This window comes from Bemisia tabaci, unplaced genomic scaffold (assembly GCF_918797505.1).
Source record: "Bemisia tabaci unplaced genomic scaffold, PGI_BMITA_v3".
Classification (NCBI taxonomy): Eukaryota; Metazoa; Arthropoda; class Insecta; order Hemiptera; family Aleyrodidae; genus Bemisia; species Bemisia tabaci.
This window is the reverse complement of record NW_027311755.1, coordinates 84,555-103,162: the sequence shown is the minus strand read 5'-3', so window position 1 is coordinate 103,162 and position 18,608 is coordinate 84,555. Positions and strand designations below refer to the sequence as shown.

At 41.1% G+C, this 18,608-nt stretch overlaps 1 protein-coding gene across 3 annotated transcripts in view; it reads right to left on the bottom strand.

The window, feature by feature from the left end:
• The window catches only part of LOC140225857 (major facilitator superfamily domain-containing protein 6-like), a 105,046-nt gene that overhangs the window by 69,873 nt on the left and 16,565 nt on the right, over nt 1-18,608 (bottom strand). For all 3 annotated transcript variants that reach the window (XM_072305828.1, XM_072305826.1, XM_072305827.1), the window contains exons 3-6: nt 15,232-15,613; nt 8,267-8,578; nt 4,931-5,128; nt 1,408-1,563 (exon numbers count right to left, since the gene is read on the bottom strand). In XM_072305828.1, coding sequence (XP_072161929.1) covers nt 1,408-1,563; nt 4,931-5,128; nt 8,267-8,578; nt 15,232-15,613 — 1,048 coding nt within the window. The remainder of the gene's footprint in view (nt 1-1,407; nt 1,564-4,930; nt 5,129-8,266; nt 8,579-15,231; nt 15,614-18,608) is intronic.

Below are 18,608 nucleotides of genomic sequence, written 5' to 3'. Positions count from 1 at the left end.
TTATTGGGGTGAATTCGGCATCGCTCGAATGTACATACGTTGTTTTCCTCAGCATGACATTATGTGCAGTTTCTACTTCTTAAAAATAATCGAATTTATCAGCAAGCTCACTTTAGATAGTTTCACATTGTCCCGAGCGTGGGGATTTTCGTTAAATATTTCAAACATTAGAGAAATTTCCATGAATTGATGAGTAATTTTCTCACGAATGAAATATTAAGAAGGAAAGAAGTTTTCATATAAAGAAAACTAGTTAATGAATTAAACTTATTAGTGCTAAAAGGAACTATGTGCATACGGTTTACGTGCGACATAGTTCCTTTCATAAGGAACAGATAACAGTGATCAGACATCACTTAATCGCTTACTGGCATATTAGAAGCACGGACCGAAGACCAAGGAGCCAGGATGCAACTATTCGTGTTCTTTGGATGTGCGTATTGCATACGCAATAATTGAAGGCGTTTTCGAATGCCTCGCTTGCAGCAGCGCAGTGCTCTACGCGCTTACTGCCGTGCTATGGAAGAACGCCGTATGAACATTCGAGAGTTGCAAAATTTCCTTCGATAAAATGTTTATTTTCAAGGGAAGTTATGAATCTTTTTCCTTTAAATTTTCAGAATCTCTGGGCAAAATTGCGAACAAAATTATCTGAAAAATCGGGAGGAAAAACATCATAAGTTTACCAGAAAATTCACGTTTTATCAAACAAAATTTGGCAACGCCTGAAGGTTCGTTCATACGGCGTTTTTCCTTAGCACGGCAGTATTCCTGAATTTCCCCGCGTGCATTTCATTAATCTTAGGTGTCACTGGTTTTTCATCTGACTTCGAGCAAAAATCAGACAAATTTTTGACGAATATTGCACAGGTACATTCTTGTAAAAAATTGAATTTTTTGAGTCAATTTTGCAACCTTCGAATAGAGTTACGTTTCTTCGTCTGCGGGTCGATTGTTGAAATCGATAGACAAAGCTATAGACACAAAAGAGACATGGAGGGATCCTATTGGTGGAAGAGGGTGGTTGAAATTGACAAAGGAGGTAGGAAATAGACCAACTAACGGCAACTCACGAGACACCATTTAGTTAGTCCATCATTTACCCCTTAGTCTATAAGAACCACCCAAATTAACCAATAGGATCGCTCCATACTCATCATGTCCTCTTTGTCTATAGCTTTGTTTATCAATTTCAACAATCGGTTTGCGGGCATTGGCGGATCCAGCAAATTGGCAACATTGTCATTTTTCCATTTAAACCTATGGAAATGTATCGATATTTAGAGGGGCCAGGTGCTTCGACAAGAATCGATTATTTAGCATGGGTTTAAAAGGAGGCATCCGGGTGTTGCCAAATTTCTGGATCCGCCTCTGTCCGCAGGGGAACGACAAAATGTGTGTACGCACCTGTAAATGCCAGAAGAGGAACGTGAAAATGAGGCCAATTCCGAATCCCATGAACCAGGCGACGAAGAGAAAGGAACCGCACTTCAAATTGGCGAAGTGTTTCAGAACTGTGACCCACTCTGGGATCTCGCGAGTAGTTTGCGCGAACATTTTCGTCTGGAATCAGAAGTAAACGCATTGAAATGTCACAGAGCACCAGATGAGAACGCCACACTTCTTGCGCTTGCATGTCAATTCAATCTGTTGCTCACCAAAAATCAAAACCCACTCGTGATTGGACGTATTTCTGCCAAAAGGAACTAAGTGCATTATGACGTGAGCCATGTTTTCCATATATTTTCATAGGTCTTAGGGCTCATGTCTTGATGCACATAGTTCCGTTTGGTAGAAATACGTCCGATTGAACCGCGCCTACTCGACTTATTTCGAGCATCGCGATTCAAAGGACTTTTGAAAGGTGGCGCAGTTAGTTTCAAAGACAGAGGGGGAGTTTTGTTTAAGTTATGACAGGTGATTTCCGCACGTGGAAATGCATTCTTATGGTCTGATATGACTCGTATTCATTTTAACTTTTCCCGTAAGAAAGACTTTTGAATTACCCAACTCTATGAAGTGGAAGTTGTTTCGCATATGATTTTCGATACTTCTTAAGATTACCATGCAACAAATTCAAGCGGATAAATACTTTATGTGGTTCTGCATTCCCACCCTTTTTTGTGGATTATTCTAATATAAAAGATGCAATATAGAGAGAAAATAAGTTGACACTTCACTATGAGTGAAACTGCGTGGGTTGCAAGTACTTGGAGAAATTGAGCGAGAAAAACATATTTTAAAGCCAAATGCTTGATATTTTTTTAATTTTGCTAACAGGAGAAAAAAAGTGCAGAACAGCAACCAAACTTGAAGCTAACTTTAACTTTGATTTTCACCGACTGTTTCTAAACGACGACGCATGTGTCACACCGTAATCTGTTCGTAGTACTAACTTTAATGTTTAAAAACTTTTGAGTTTTGGAGCAAAGCTATCAAAATTTGATTTTTAAAGTATGTACAAACTGGTGGCTCAAAGCAACAAGATAATTGCATGTAGAGGATAGAATGTGTCCAGGACAGAAACCGAAAAAATCAAATACTTTCTGTCCTGCTGTTTACCTTCTGTTATTATGATCTGAAAATTACAGATTATGAATGTTCTAAACTTTTAGAAATTCAAAACTTGATTTGATCAGTTCATAAACAAAAAAATTCATCCCATCAAAGCTGCGTAGGGGAGGGGGGTGGCTCATAAAATAGGAATAGGAAACGTTACTAAAAGTTAGTGTCGGGATAGGAATGTTCATTACTACAATTATTTTTCGACAAAACAACGCAATGTTTCAAATTTCGTGCACCCGGGAAAGAAATTACGGATTAAATTGAACTTTTTCGCAGCTCTATATTCGAGGTAGATCATTTCAATTAAAACGTTTCAAGCACTGTCAAAGGTCAAAAAAGCCATAACATGTTTGCTCCTCTTTCCCCCTCCTGCATGGAGGCGAATTTTTTCCTGTCTAAAAAATAAATTAGTTTCAACCTGCCCGCGGAATTCAAACCGAGAATACAATAAATAAGTTTTACGACGCAAGTTGAATTCAGTGGCTTTCATCTATAAATCTTCGTGCGCCGCAAACTGAGAGTTACCGGTCCATGGCGCATTTTTTACGAAAGTTTTGAAGAAATCCCGTGTTTTAATGTGTAAAGTTGAGTTCTAAACACTCTTTATTGATAGGGAACGTGCGTTTTTTTCCGTGCGACTGAACTGTTCAGGAGGTCTCACAATTTGAGAACTGCACGTCACACATTGTGGAATTAACCCTATCAATCGTTTGAGAAAATCTAGTCGGGGTTTTCAGTGAGGTGAGTAATGCCCATTGATGTATTCATTCAAAACAGACGTGGTATTAGGTTTCTGTGCAATGCCAACTTAGACCGCTTTTCTAGTGTGCGGTTTTTCGAGCGTTTTCTCTCCATTGTTTTCTGCGCTGAATCCACCAAAAACTGTTCTAAAATCAACAAACAATTTGTATTAGTTTGTGTTCCATTTCCTATATTAACCAAAAGTAACACAAGAACAGCCGGTCAGGTTGGCCTAGCGGTCAGCGCGTCTGACTATAGACGAATGAGTTCCGGGTTCGAATTCGGGTGGTGGCGACAAATTTGTACGGAACTGACGAGTGGATCTGCAAAAAATCATTCTACTCGACCTTAATCCCTGAAAATTTTAAAGCCGGAGCATGGATGTGCCAAAATCCCCTTGATGTCTACTGACAGTAAAATAATCCCTGTTAAAGTTCATGTCTATGGATGGCTGTGGAATCCTGAGTTACTGAAAATAAACAGGAATAGAATTCAAAGAAACTTAAAAAAAAAGAACAAAAATGTTTATATCAGTGTAGGTACACCGAAAAAAAAGTGAAGTTGATTTAACATTCTGGCAGTGAAAAAAGTGTGCGAGAACTCACGAAATGCTAAATTGCCCGCTACCGGCAGTTAGTTTTACATGTTGGCATTGCTAAAGTAACTGCTGTGGCAGTTAATTCAGCATTTTGCATGTTCTCGTACACTTTTTTTTTACATCCAGAATGTTAAATCAACTTCACCTTTTTTTAATGTGCTTTACTTTGAACCGCAACCAACCGATAAATCGCGTCTCATGTAGTCCATGGACATTGTTCGAAACTCACCTTTGAGTTTTAGGAGCCATGTGGCGCATCAAGTCCGATTTTTAGGCGCCACTGAAGATTTTTTAGGGGCCAAATTGACTTCTTGCCTACAGATTACGGCGCATTTAGTGAAAAGTTAGACGCAAGATGTTTTCGTAACAGAACTAGTAAGAAGCTGTAACTTGGGGAAAGACAAAAGTTTAATTGGACGTAGTTCTACCAAACAGACCTATGTGGAAGTGAGAAATATGGGGTGTGCTCGTTAGTCTCTGGCCGTAAGAGTGAATGAGAATAATTGTGCGCCAGTGACGTCAGCGGCAATGATCGATCCGACTCGAGAGGAGGTGATCGTCGTCGGGGCGCTGTAACTCATGAGCCCTGTGCACAAGGCTCTCTTGCCATGCCCGCGGCTCATGAGTTCCGCACTCAGCTGCACATAGGTCTGTTTGATAGAATGCAATATCCCGCTTTGCCAATTCTTCAAAAGGAACCACGCCCACTTTTACATTGCTTCTTATGCAGATTTCTAGAGCACACCCCACATTTCTCATCGCCACATAGGTCTGTTTGGTAGAAATACGTCCAATTGTAGTGCTGAAAATTTCAAATAATCACCTAATATGAAAATTCAGATTTTTAGGGGGCAATTTTTAGGGGGCCACGTTGGCGCAGACCCTTCATTTTTTAGGCGCCATGACCGATCTTTTAGCCGCATTTGGCGCGTTGGCGCCTGTGAGTTTCGAACACTGTCCATGGACAGAAAAAGTCTTTTGCCATAGAGAGCGGCTACAATATTTTGCAATCGAGTTTATATTTACCTTGCCGAGATTGGGTAGTGGTTTGTTGGCATCGGACTGGCCGTAAGTTCCGGTAGTTCCGGTAGTTCCGCTGGCCAGCGAGGGTAGATTCAGCTGCTGCGCCAGCTCCTGCTGGAGATAGTCCTCCCGCGACGGAGGCGGTGGTGCCACCGGGGGCTCCTGTTCCACCTCAATCGGTGGCTCGTATTTGAAGTTAATCTGCAAAGAAAAGGAAGAAACATGATTCGTCCATCTCTGGTATAAATTTGGCAACGCCTGAAAGTTCATAAGGCGTTTTTCCTTATCACGGCAGAATGTGTACACGACGACATTGATGTTGTTCCGTGAAACGATTAACTCCCTCGAGCGGGCATGTGGTTTGTAATTATGGCGCCGATGTGGACGCGATCTGTGTGCGGTTCATCATCGCTTCTCCTTCGAGTCGGTTTTCCTTCGCAGAAGGGAAACTGACGCTCGGATCATCATGATTTATTCTGAGCCAGACTGAGTCTGTTCACTGTGTAATCAGTCTCGTTTTTCAATGACATTAATTGAACCGATTATGTTTTTCAAATCACGTGAGCGCCAATCTCTATTTTGGTGGTAGCATCAACAACGGGAAACAAGGCTAAAAAACACACATACAAATCCGAGACGTGTTGGCTCAAAACTGAGCCATTTTCAGTCGGAATAATAAAATAAAATATAAAAATTTCAAATAGAAACCTGCAGACTGCATGATCGCCGAGATAATCAAAACAAAGAGAAGAGAGAAGGAGACTGATAACACGAGGGTGATCGATCGATTTTTTGTTCACATTTTTTGTGGAAGCCCTGTCAACACTAACAAAAGTTCATGGAACTTTAGAAAAAAATGTTTCCTAAATACAAGGCGAAGCCGTCTTAGACCAAGTAAACTGGATACTTAAAAAGTATCGACAAGAAACGGAGGTTTGAACTAAGACAACGGAGTTACCTTGGATCAAGAAATAGCGTTTTCTCAATCCAACGCTCCACGTCCCCTTAAAAGAAGAAAGCGTTTACTTAAAAAAAGGAAACATTCCATGCCGTGAAAATATTTCCTAAATTTAAGAAATTATCGTTGGTTTGAAGTGAGTATCCGTCGTATTGATCTAGGTAAACTGTTTACTTAGAAATAGGAAACAGTTGCGTAACTCCCACGTGCATTTACTGGCTTCAAGTTAATGGTTTGTTTAAAATTAGTAAACGGCGTGTTGGACGGGAATGCGCGTTTATTGTATTGAAACCAACTGTTGTCTTAGAATTAGTAAACGGGGACGCCCGGCATGAATGGATGTTGCCTAACTCCCAGGCGTGTTTACTTATTTCTAGCCAATTGTTGTTTTAAATTTAGTAAATAGTCACTGCAGGTATGCACACTGCACCCATATCATATGTATTATTATTGATCAATAATAGCAAAAAATGGTTTAATTTATCGAATTTTTGATGAAAAAAATTTTCAATTGTATATCTGCAAGTATCGAAGACTCGACATGGCAAGTACCGACTTGCAAATTTTGGCCTACCTATCGGGATTTGAACCTGGGACCTACAGTTTACGAACCTAACACCCTACCTACTTAGCCATCGGGGCTTATGTCTACGTCGGCCGAATTTACACTATATAAGTCATTGACTTAGGCTCTCACCATTATTGTGATAGTGAATATGCGTGAGACCTGATGGGTTAAGATTTTTTGAACCCGAAAAGATGAATTTGGAGCAAAAAAGAAATACGCGTGTTACTGTTGTCACTTTTTTTACGTTTATTTTTGTTTCTTTCCCATCTTATATTAATTTTTAATCTCTTTAAAAAGAATTTAAAGCAATGCGCCTTTTTTAAAATTTTCTCTCTTCATTTTTTCTTGAAGAATCGCTGACTTTAAAAAAATAAGAATAAAGAATGAAACTCTTCGAAAATGTTTGTAACACAATAACTTTTTATTTTTGATGACTGAGATTGTTACATTTTTTAAATATTACTAGTTCTATTCAATTCGATTATAATATTCAAGACTATTTGCAAAAGTTAAGTTCTGTAAACACATCCCTGTTTAGACAAGGCCTTCAATTTATAACAAACGAACGAAAAAATTATTAAGGAACAAACATAAATGAGGTTTAATAATTTTAACATCCACCGCTGCGCCGACCGCACTGTATTTGGCGCAATGCGTGAAGTATTCACGCAGTCTTGTAGGCGCTATGCTTTTCCCGCCGACCGCTGCCGACCGCACTGTTTGACGCAATGCTTGAAGTATTCATGCAGTCTTGTAGGCGCTATGCGTTTCATGCCGACCGCCGCGCCGCTTTTCATCTCAGTCCTCGTCACCATTGCTCTCTGCGCCGCTCCGCTCAAGGACAAATTGCGTGTTTTGTTTCTCTCTTAACTCGACTAAATACATGTGTTGTCTCTTGCATCACCGAAAGAAAACAAAATTAGAAATTACTATACTTTTACTCTCAGGAAATGAGAGATTTTGTCGCCTTTTCCCGTTTGTAATGTATGTTCTGAATCCGATTTTTTCCTCTTCTTTTTTGATAATTACATTCAAAAGGATTGCAAAATTTGCCGCTCCCTACATTTTTCCGCCATAGGCCGCGGCCCATATGTGGCCACCCCCTTAATCCGGCCCTATACGGGATGACATCATAACCCGACTTTTCAAAGGACGCTATCTCGGTTAATATTCAACTTAGAAAGTTGCTGTTCGAACATATCGTCTTATTTTTGGCTAATCTGTTAGAATCAAGCATCAAAGCACGATTCTTCGACCAACGCAATGGAGATTTTGCATGTGTGAGGAATTTGCGATTTGACTGTTGATTCTTTGTGTAAAATTTCGCGAGAAACACGATGGTTCCGCTGGTTTTCTCTGAAATCAACTCCCAAGCTCAAAAAAACGCTGTCAAGTTGAGGCAAAAATGGAGGAGATATCCCACACTATCCTGAGAGTCCACCTCTACATCAAGACAAATTCTCCATGCAAAGATAGGGAGCAAATACATTGTCAGGGCTGCCACTTCATTTGGGGACTCTAAAACTGAAAACACGGCAACCCTGCTAATGTATTTGCTCCCTATCTTCGTATGGAGAGTTTGTCTTGATGTGGACGTGGACTCTCAGGATAGCGTGGGATATCCCCTCCATTTTGGCCTCAACTTGAGAGCTTTTTTTGAGCTTGGGAGTTGATTTCAGAGAAAACCAGTGGCACCATCGTGTTTCTCGCGAACTTTTACATGAGAATTAATAGCCAAATCGCAAATTCCTCACACATGCAACATCTCCATTGCCCATGAGGACATCTTTTTGAAATGTATGAGTGTACGAACCTGAGTGGCGGTGATGAGGGCGGCGCCCATGAGGACGGAGAAGGTGGCGAAGCAGATGGTGTAGTTCTTCTCGCGCTCGTTGGGGCCGCAGGGGTGGTCCGGGAAAGAGGTCGAGTGGTCGAGGGCGATGCCGACGAAGAACATGGCCAGGCCCCAGCCGAGGGAGCCGAACATCCGCTGGTGCCCGTAGCGATCCGCGTCCTCGCCCAGCAGCGTGATCACCGCCGAGTCGGCCAGGGTGATCGCCGGCGCCGAGAAGAACTCCCCGATCACCACCAGCAGGAGCAGCAGGAAGAACGCCTTGTTGATGTCCTGCAACCAACGAGTCAAACAGTAACATTATTTTATACACATTTTTACAGGGCAGCCCGAGACAATGGTAACAGTGGAAAAACAAGGGGGGGAAACGGGAAACAAAGCTAAATTCAAGATTGATAAAGACTACATTTTCACCGATTGCAAAGATTATAAACCGGAATGGACCGAGGAATTAGGGGCACGGGCAAGGAACAAACGAAGACAGGAATTCGGGAATGAGTTGATCAAAAATTGCGAAAAACGTTGAAATTGTGTACTTTTTATTCCCGTTTGTGACATCTATGAGCCGGGTTCTCCTGACTATCTCTATAAAGGGACTGTTACTGCCGTGCTAAGGAAGAGCGCCATATGAACATTCGAGAGTTGCCAAATTTCTCTTGATAAAACATGTATTTTTGACATCATTTATGCATATTTTTCCTAAAAATTTTCAGATAAATTAGATTAAATTGCGTACAAAATTGTCTGATTATGTACACAGGTACATTGCTATTTGATAAGAAAATGTTCGTATTAAATCTACCTTGCTCTGTACCTATATCGAGTTACGAGTAGGTGAAATTTCATTTACTTCCACACTTCCACCTATTCCAGATAATCGGTGCTCTCTTGACTCAACTATAACACGGTCATCTCCTGATTGAGATTTCTTCATTATGCTCGAAAATAAATTTGATCGCACGAACAACTTTTGAAAAGCTATTCACTTTGTATGGTGATGGATTTTTCCTGAAACCGTATTCTTTCACATCAGAAAGCCCAGTCCCTAATTATAGCGAATCTAATAATATGGGGTCTGCCCAGGAAAAAGAGGTTCCAAGGAGAAAGCAAGGGAACTCGATCTTCGGTCTTGACGATACACGGACATAAACCATTTTAATGGGTACCATTACGCCCACAATACGCCGAAAGTTTAGTGAAGTTACGTATCCCACTTTATTTTCTCTCCACTAGAATGTTGCCTGATTGTGTGAAAAACAGACAATATTTTACATTCAGTTAAATGGGAGAATGTGCTGAATTTCAGCACAATCTGGCAACAATGCTCCACTATCTGTGTGAGTCTGTGGCTCTTGGGTCATAAAATACATGGGAAGAAAGAATGTTAGTGGTCATCACATGAACTTTTTTAAACATTCTTCAGGAAATTCAGTAGACAGTACTAGATTTTTGACAGTGCCCACCATGCGGCTAAAAAAACGTCATCAGATGCATAATTAACACAGACAGAAATCTGATTGGGAATTGACAGCCAGTTATTATGTTTTTTCTTGTGTTAACTTGTAGGAAGAGAGATATTACCATGCGCAATAAAAAAGAAAAAAAAGGCTTCATACCTCATTGAAAGTTACAATCATCTTAGGAACCTTCATATAAACGTCGTTAAAAACGGACAAAAAAGCCACAGTTACTTCCAATCAAAAGAACGCAGTTAAAATCATTTTCATGAATATTCACGAGGAATTTAATCGACATTTCTCAGAAATCTTTAAATTTTCTCACGCCAAAAAATGATTCAACTCTGATAAAAAAAAAGAAGGAAAAGACCTGCTTTTTTTTGACAGCCGACTGTTCTCAGCGAACGAGAAAAGTTGCCGTTTTAAGGTTTTCATTCACGTAAGTTCCAAAAACAACATCAAAACTATATACGCGGCAATTCTGTCTTGAAAAAAAACTTCCCAGACTTGCGTCTTTCTTCAATCATAGTGTAACATATGCCGGTACCTTTAAACGGAGTCAGCGGAACGCAAGGAATTCGAAAACGCCTTCAATTTTTGTGCATATGCAACACGCTCATCCGCAGAACACGAATAATTGTATTCTTACGTTTACACTATTTGTCAGTGCTTTGGCCTCGAAAACAATGCTGACACGATGGTTTCTCAGACTATGCAGGAAGAACGGCGTATTAGCATTCGTGTGTTGCCAAATTTCTCCCGATAAAATAGTAATTTTGAAGAAAACTTATGAGTAAGTATTTTCCTTTGAAATTTTAGAGATAATTTAGAACAAATCGCGAATGAGTTGGAGGAAAATGATTCATGAGTCTCTCAGTAAAAAAGTCAATAAAATAGTCCTAGATCCACACTTTTTTACGGGAAAAACAAGGTCAAAAAGTCCGAAAATGTCAAATAGAGTCAAAATATTTGAACGCTAATGAGTGCCGGCACCAGTCAGTTTTTGACTCTAATTGCAATTGTTGAACTTTTAAGCCTTGTTTTCTCCGTAAACGCAAAATAGCACGATTTAACCACCTTGTTACATGCAGCTCTGGCAACGTTTCTCATTTTTTTTCATGTCTCCAAGTAAATACGTGTTTTATCAAACGAAATGGTGATAGGGCAAAATGTCCAAAAATAAATAAACTCGCTTAAAAGTCACATGTGAGGGACCCCGATTCAAGTGATTCGATCGGCCGAACGGTCGTTTTAGCGCCCTTAGGAGCTTCCAGAATCACGAATTGCACACCATCCACACAAAAAATCGCGTGAAAGTCACAAGTGAGGGATCGCGGTTCACTTGATTCGATCGGCCGAAGTGTCGTTTTAGCGCCCCTAGGAGCGTCCTGAATCACGAATTGCACACCAACCACACAAAAAATCGCGTAAAAGTCACAAGTGAGGGATCGCGATTCAATCGATTCGATCGGCCGAACCGTCGTTTTAGCGCCCTTAGGAGCCTTCAGAATCACGAAATGCACACCATCCACACAAAAACTCGTGTGAATGTCACATGTGAGGGATCGCGGTTCACTTGATTCGATCGGCCGAACGGTCGTTTTAGCGCCCTTAGGAGCCTCCAGAATCACGAATTGCACAATTGTCCGAAGTGAAAAAATTGCCAATGTGAAACAAGTCTATGAGCAAAAAATGTCCAAAAGTCTGAAATGTCCAGTGGCAGTGAAATGGGCAAAATAAAACACGCCCGAATGTCCGGTTGCGATAAAAATCATAATTTATATTCTCATTTACCTGTTCTTATAAATTCTTCTGTCTGTAGTGTCTATGTAGTTTAACTATACCGAGAATAGTTTAGGTTGTATCACTGCTTCTCCATTATCCCCAAGATGGATATTTCTGTAGAAAGCTTCCAAGCTCACTATTTTGCCAAGTTGTCAAATTATGTGACATTTGGACATTTTTGTTTTTGGTCATAATCCTGCTACTGGACATTACAGATATTTGGACATGTTGTAGATGTGGACTTTTTTGACTTGGTAAAACTTGGCGATAGGAGCTGCGTTTCAAAATGCCATAGGAATTCTTACGGCCGGCTAGAGATGGCGGTAGAAAAGCATATAGCTGGCTGTAGAATGCGGAGAAAATCATACGGCCGGGCTATACGAAGCGATAAAAAATTATGCAGCCGGGCTATAGTTCCTATCGCCGGGCTATACAGTTTATCGCCATCGGCTATAAAAGGCTATAAAAAAATGTGTAGAAATTCATGTGCTTTGGGAATCATTAAGTTTGATACGGAATCACCCTAATATTTACAAAACACATATCATATTTTCCTTCAATACATATTTTTTTCATCAATTAAAATGAGAATAATCCATACAAGATGTGCAAACATTTCAAAATCACACTTCAAAATTCAGTTGAAAAACGCTGACTCCGCGAGATTAAATATTAATGCCTATCACAAAGCGGAGCGGCGACGCACTGGCGTCTACAAACCTAACAGGGATACTTCACGCATTGCGCAACGCGTGAAGTATCCCTGTTAGGTTTGTAGGCGCCAGTGCGCGTTCAGCGCTGGCTGCCCGCCCACCGCGCCGCGCCGCAGCGTACCGCGGCGCTTGAAACAACCATTTCACACCAGAGATATTGCACAGTATCATACGAAATTGAAGAGGCGCTCCGACATATTAGGAATGACAGGCATCTTTCAAAAGTGCGGAGCTTTCCTCGCAAAATAAATCAAGATACTACAGCACAGAAAGAGAGCGGTAGTCCAAAAACTCACTAAGTCCTAGCATCCGTAATTAGTAACATTTACGAGTAGCATACACTTTATCGCCTGGCTGTTGCTTAATCGCCATCGACTATAAAGGGCTATAAGTAATTGTGTTGCCAGCTATAGAAGCTATTGGAAATCTTACAGCTGGCTGTAGGTCTATGGTATTTTGGAGCACAGATTCTACTGCCAATTTATACCGGGCTTTGGACATTTTTGTACTTTGGACTTTTATTTTCGGACATTTTGTCCTATTCCCAACGAAATTTGAGAACGGCGGAAGGGTGATACTTGCTCTTCTCCGGCACAAACATTTTTCATACGCTTAAGTCATTTTTGGTTGACCTAGGCCAAGGCGCGGTAAAGACTCGTGGCGACGGAACATTTTCCGGAAAATTAATACACGAAAACTTATAAATCCGTAAAACTTCGGACTTTTATTTTCGGACATTTTGTCCTATTCCCAACGAAATTTGAGAACGTCGGAAGGTTCATACTTGCTTTTCTCCGGCACGGAAACATTTATCATACGCATAAGTCATTTTTGGTTGACCTAGGCCAAGATGCGGTAAAGACTCGCGGCGACGGAATATTTTCCGGAAAATTAATACACGAAAACTTATAAATCCGTCAAGGTAAGTGGCCATTCTCTCGCCTCCCAAGCTGGAGCGCCACTTGAGAACACAATAGACTGACGTTAAGAGCAAGAATTGAGTTTACTTGGAGCGTAAGCGAAAATCTCTCCCTCAGCCCCCTCCCCCTCTATTTCTCCCCGGCTCTCTTTCTCGTGCAGTTCAGTCTAGCGAGAACACATTCTTTCGCCTTCGTTGTGCTTCCTCTTCCGTGCAGTTTCTAACAAAAGTTTTTATTTTGGTGAATTGCAGTAGAATGGGTACGAGAGGGACATCAGACGTAAGAAAATATCGTTTATCGACCCATTGAGTAGGATCGCGAAATGCTCCCTGTCTGCAGGTTGTTGCCAAAACTGAAAAAAGTCTCCTCGAGATATTATTTTGACTTAATGCGTTGTCTCTTGTCGACAATATTTGGCTCTCTTTCGTTAAAACCGTGCAGATTTAACTCAAAATCAGTTTTTTTGTTATAGAAACGTTGTTTTGCTATCGTTGAGTTTACGTTAAAAACACGTTAACGAAACAACGTTCCTTTGACCAAAAAACACTAGATCTTGTCGACAAGGAACGAGACTTTAAGTTAAAATAGTTTCTCGAAGAAAAGTTTTTTCAGTGAATCTGACGAACTTTTAAAATTCAATTATAGTTTTTAGTATTTATTTTAATACAAAAGAACGCAACTACATTTTAATGGTGCCAAAGTTCTTTTCGCAAATTGTATATTTATTAGGAGAATTTGATCATTTTTTCCTGAGAATTTGCGTTATTTTCCTTCTGATCTCTTGCAAAAATTAGTAAAATTTCTGACAGAAATTGTTCCGGCACATTTTTGTAAAAATATGATTGTTTGAGCCAATTTCGCAACTTTGGAATAGAGTTACATTCCTTGGTGCGGAAAATGAAACGGGTAAATTTAAGAGGCACACATTTTTGCTTCAAGTGATCTCGATACATTCTCCGATCAAATCACAACTTACCACGATCACCCCTAATGGATATGTTGCATGTGTGAGGAATTTGCAATTTGACTGTTGATCCTTATGCAAAAGTTCGCGCGAAACAAGATGGTGCCACTGGTTTTCTCTGAAATCAACTCCCAAGCTCAAAAAAAGCTCTAAAGTTGAAGCCAAAATGGAGGGAATATCCCACGCTATCCTGAGAGTCCACCTCTACATCAAGACAAACTCTCCATGCAAAGATAGGGAGCAAATATATTAGCAGGGTTGCCGTGTTTTCAGTTTTGGAGTCCCCAAATAAAGTGGCAGCCCTGTCAATGTATTTGCTCCCTATCTTTGCATGGAGAGTTTGTCTTGATGTAGAGGTGGACTCTCAGGATAGCGTAGGATATCCCCTTCATTTTGGCCTTATCTTGAGAGCTGTTTTTGAGCTTGGGAGTTGATTTCAGAGGAAACCAGGGGCACCATCGTGCTCCTCGCGAACTTTTACATACATGTAAGAATCTATTGTCAATCGCAAATTCCTCACACATGCAACATCTCCATTGTTCCGGCACATTTTTGTAAGAATATGCTTGTTTGAGCCGATTTGGCAACCTTGGAATAGAGTTACATTCCTTGGTGCGGAAAATGAAACGGGAAAATTTGAGAGGCACACATTTTTGCTTCAAGTAATCGCGATACATTCTCCGATCAAATCGCAACTTATCGCGATCACCCCTAATTGGTTCCATCTACAGGGTTATTCAACAGTCACGCACCACTGGTCTTAACTTCACTTCTAATTGGACGTATTTCTGTCAAACGGAACTATGTGCCTTAAGTCATGAGCCCTGAGACCCATAAGAATACATGCATAACAAGGCTCACGTCATAATGCACATAGTTCCGTTTGACAGAAATACGTTCAATTATGGTATCGATATGCGGTTTAAGACGATTTTCCTCATACCGAGAGGGAACTTTTTTAGGTACTTTCCAGTTTTTGATCCCCTCAGGGGGAGAGGTGCAGGAGATTACTCAAAAATTTCAAATAGCCATTCCCCCTCATGGCCAGTGGTGCGTGACTTTTGGATAACCCTGTATATGATCTTACCTGTGTGCGATAGACGATAGAGCTGAAGAAGGGCGAGACCCAGTTCTTCTGCTCCTCGTGGTTGTAGTTGGAGGCGTAGCTGACGTCGAGCGGGGACTTGCCGGGGGTGAGCCGGGGGCGCGTCCCCCGCTTGGCGCGCACGAGCTGTCGGGAGAAGGGCTCGAGGTCGTGGAGGGCGGCGGCGCCGGGGCCCATGTCGAAGGCCCACGCGGGGGCCTCGCGCTTCATGAGCCGCTGCGGGGTCTCGGGGGCCTCGAGGGTCCAGTCGGTGGCGTTGCGGCGGATGCAGGACGTCGCCGGCGGCTGCATGAAGCCCAGCGGGAGCGTGAAGATGATCCAGCAGGACAGCGAGACCAGCAGCAGCGTGTGTCCCTTCTGCCACCTGCCAACAGAGGAAAAATTCCAGGTTATGGGATTTAAGTATAAGAGAGATAGGCAGAGGTTAACCTTCAGGCTCGTTATTGAAACTGATAGACAACGTTGTCGACAGAGATAAAGACAGAGTTATACACAAGGTTATACACAAAGCTATAGACGAGGGAGACGAAAATTAATCGATTTTATTGGTGAGAACTGGTGGTCGCGAGGGACAAATGAGGTTAGTTGCCAACAGCGGATAAAGTCGAGGTTATGTGATGTAAGTAACGGAGAGATAGGCAAAGATCAACCTCCGGGCTTGTTATTGAAATTGATAGACAAAGCAGTAGACAAAGCTATAGACAGAGCTATACTACCGTGCTAAGGAAAAACGCCGTATGAACATTCGAGAGTTGCCAAATTTTCTCTGGTAAAATGTTTATTTTTGAGGAGAATTATCAATATTTTCTCTTGAAGTTTTCAGATAATATAGGTCTAATTACGAAGAAAATTTTCTGAAAAACTGAACGGAAAATATTCACAAATTTTCTTGAAAATTCTTATTTGATCCATGGAAATTTGGCGACTAAGGAAGGTTCATATACGGCGTTTTTTCGTGGCACGGCAGTATAGGAAGAACTTTAGACAAGGCTATACACAGAGATATAGAAAAAAGAGACAAAAATTGATCGATTTTATTGGTGGAAGCTGGTGGTTGCAAGGGACAAACGAGGTTAGTTGCCAACAGCGGATTAAGTCGCGAGGCTATATGGGATGTAAGTGATGGATGAATAGGCAGAGATCAACCTTCTGCGGGCTGATTATTGAAATTGATAGTCAAGGCATTAGACAAAGAAGACATGGAAGTATGGAGCTATCCTATTGGTTGAGATGGGTGGTTCCTATAGACTAAGGAAGAAAATGATGGACTAACTTTCGGGTCCCTCGTGAGTTACCGTCACTTTGTCTATTACCCACCTCCTTTGTCCATTGCAACCATCCGCTTCCACCAATGGGATCTCTCCATGTCTCTCTTGTCTTATATGCCTATAGCTTTGTTAGATAAAATTGAAAGATAAAGCTATAGACAAAGGAGACAAAGGGAAAATGGGATGCTCTTGTTGGTTGAAACGGGTGGTTGTTATAATAGACTATGAAGGGAGAATGACGGCCTTACCGTTGGGCCTGTCGTGTGTTGTTAATTTGTCTATTACTTACTCCCTTTGTCCAATGCAATCACCCGTATCCACCAATAGGATCGCTCTATTTTCTCTATGTCTCCTTTGTCTAACGCTTTCTTTATCAATTTCAATAATAAACCCGCAAAATCTTTTCGAATTGTTTTGATGAGCAAGTTGACATCGAAAGGGAGGAACTCAACTTTTTACGCATCCTCCGTTCCCTTGAAAAGTATTTACGGCTCAAAAGACCCTTTAGTCTTTAAGCTGGTCACAAAGGAGATGGGGAATTTACAAAAGGAGTAATATGATAAGATTGAAGTAGAACAATTTTTATCGGTCTTGTTCTGAAACCGTACTTTGCGTAACACCTCGTGCCGCTTGTCCCCAGAGGCTTTTCTAGACTGCCCGTGCTAAAGGAAAAACGCCGTATGAACATTCGAGAGTTGTCAAATGTCCCTTGATAGAACGTGTATTTTAGACGCAGTTGAAGCATATTTTTTCTTGACATTTTCACATATTTTAGATTAAATTGCGCGTACAAAATCGTCTGAAATTTTTGAGGGAAAGTATTTACAATTTTTCTAGTAAATTCGGTTTTTATCGAAGGAAATTCGGCAACGTCTGAAGGCTCATACGGCGTTCTTCTTTAGCACGACAGGATACGGATCACTTAGGAATTCTTTAAACTTGACAAAGGATGAATATAAACGAAATTCCCAGTTTTTCCTTTGTCGACCGTTCGCATCTTAAACCCCGATTCAATGGGCCTGTTGCAAACTTTTGCTAGAGCAAAAATAAGAGTTGTTTCTTATAGATAATGCCTCAAAAATCACGATGAGCGCATCGGCAAAGTCTGAAATGCACTCATAACTTCACAGTGTGCGTAAGAAATTTGCGGTTTTTTGAGCTTCCCGCTTCAAAAGCGATACTACGGCACAGGTGAACATTTTGTAAAAGGAGTCGTTCCATCGTCGGCAATACTCATCATGGCCGACGCCAATCCGCCAAAACACGTGTGATGGGACGAGATAATACCTGAACTGGATTAGACCAGATAACAATCGGCGTGTTTTAACGTTCATGTTTTCCACGCCCGAATTGATTGACCTTGAACTCTCCTTGAATCACGCGCGGAACTGCGCGCAAGCGTCGGCCATGATGAATATCGCCGACGATGGAGCGACTCCTCTAACAAAATGTTCACCTGTGCCGTAGTATCGTTTTTGAAGCGGGAAGCTTAAAAAAACGCAAATTTCTTACGCAGATTGTGAAGTTATGAGTGCATTTCAGACTTTGCCGATGCGCTCATCGTGATTTTTGAGGCATTATCTATAAGAAAAAACTCTTATTTTTGCTCTAGCAAAAGTTTGCAACAGGCCCATTCTCATAAATTGAGCATAGGGAACAAATAATTTGAGGGTGAGGCTCTCGAAATTCCCTACTGATGATCTTTTCATTTCATGATGAGTTAGCTGCGTTTGTAATTGATAAAACGCAGTGATATAAGGGAAATGTATAAATTCAACCATGGAATCCGGATGAGAAAAACATACAGAGATGACCTTTTCTCCAAATTTTCCCCCAAAAAAGTTGTTCTTTACTCGCCTCTGAAAAAGAGTTTCGGCCTCTGGAAAATCAACTTGGACATTTGCGTAGTTTGATAGTTTCGACCATTCTTGCGAAAGCAAAGGAAAATGGAGACCTTGTAGCACGGTATGTATTGTAACTTGTTCTATAGTAATTTTTTTGAGTTTGAAAGTTAAGAAGCGCTGATATGCGTGTCGCGCCGACCGCAGTATTTGGCGCAATGCATGAAGTATTCTTATAGTCTTGCAGGCG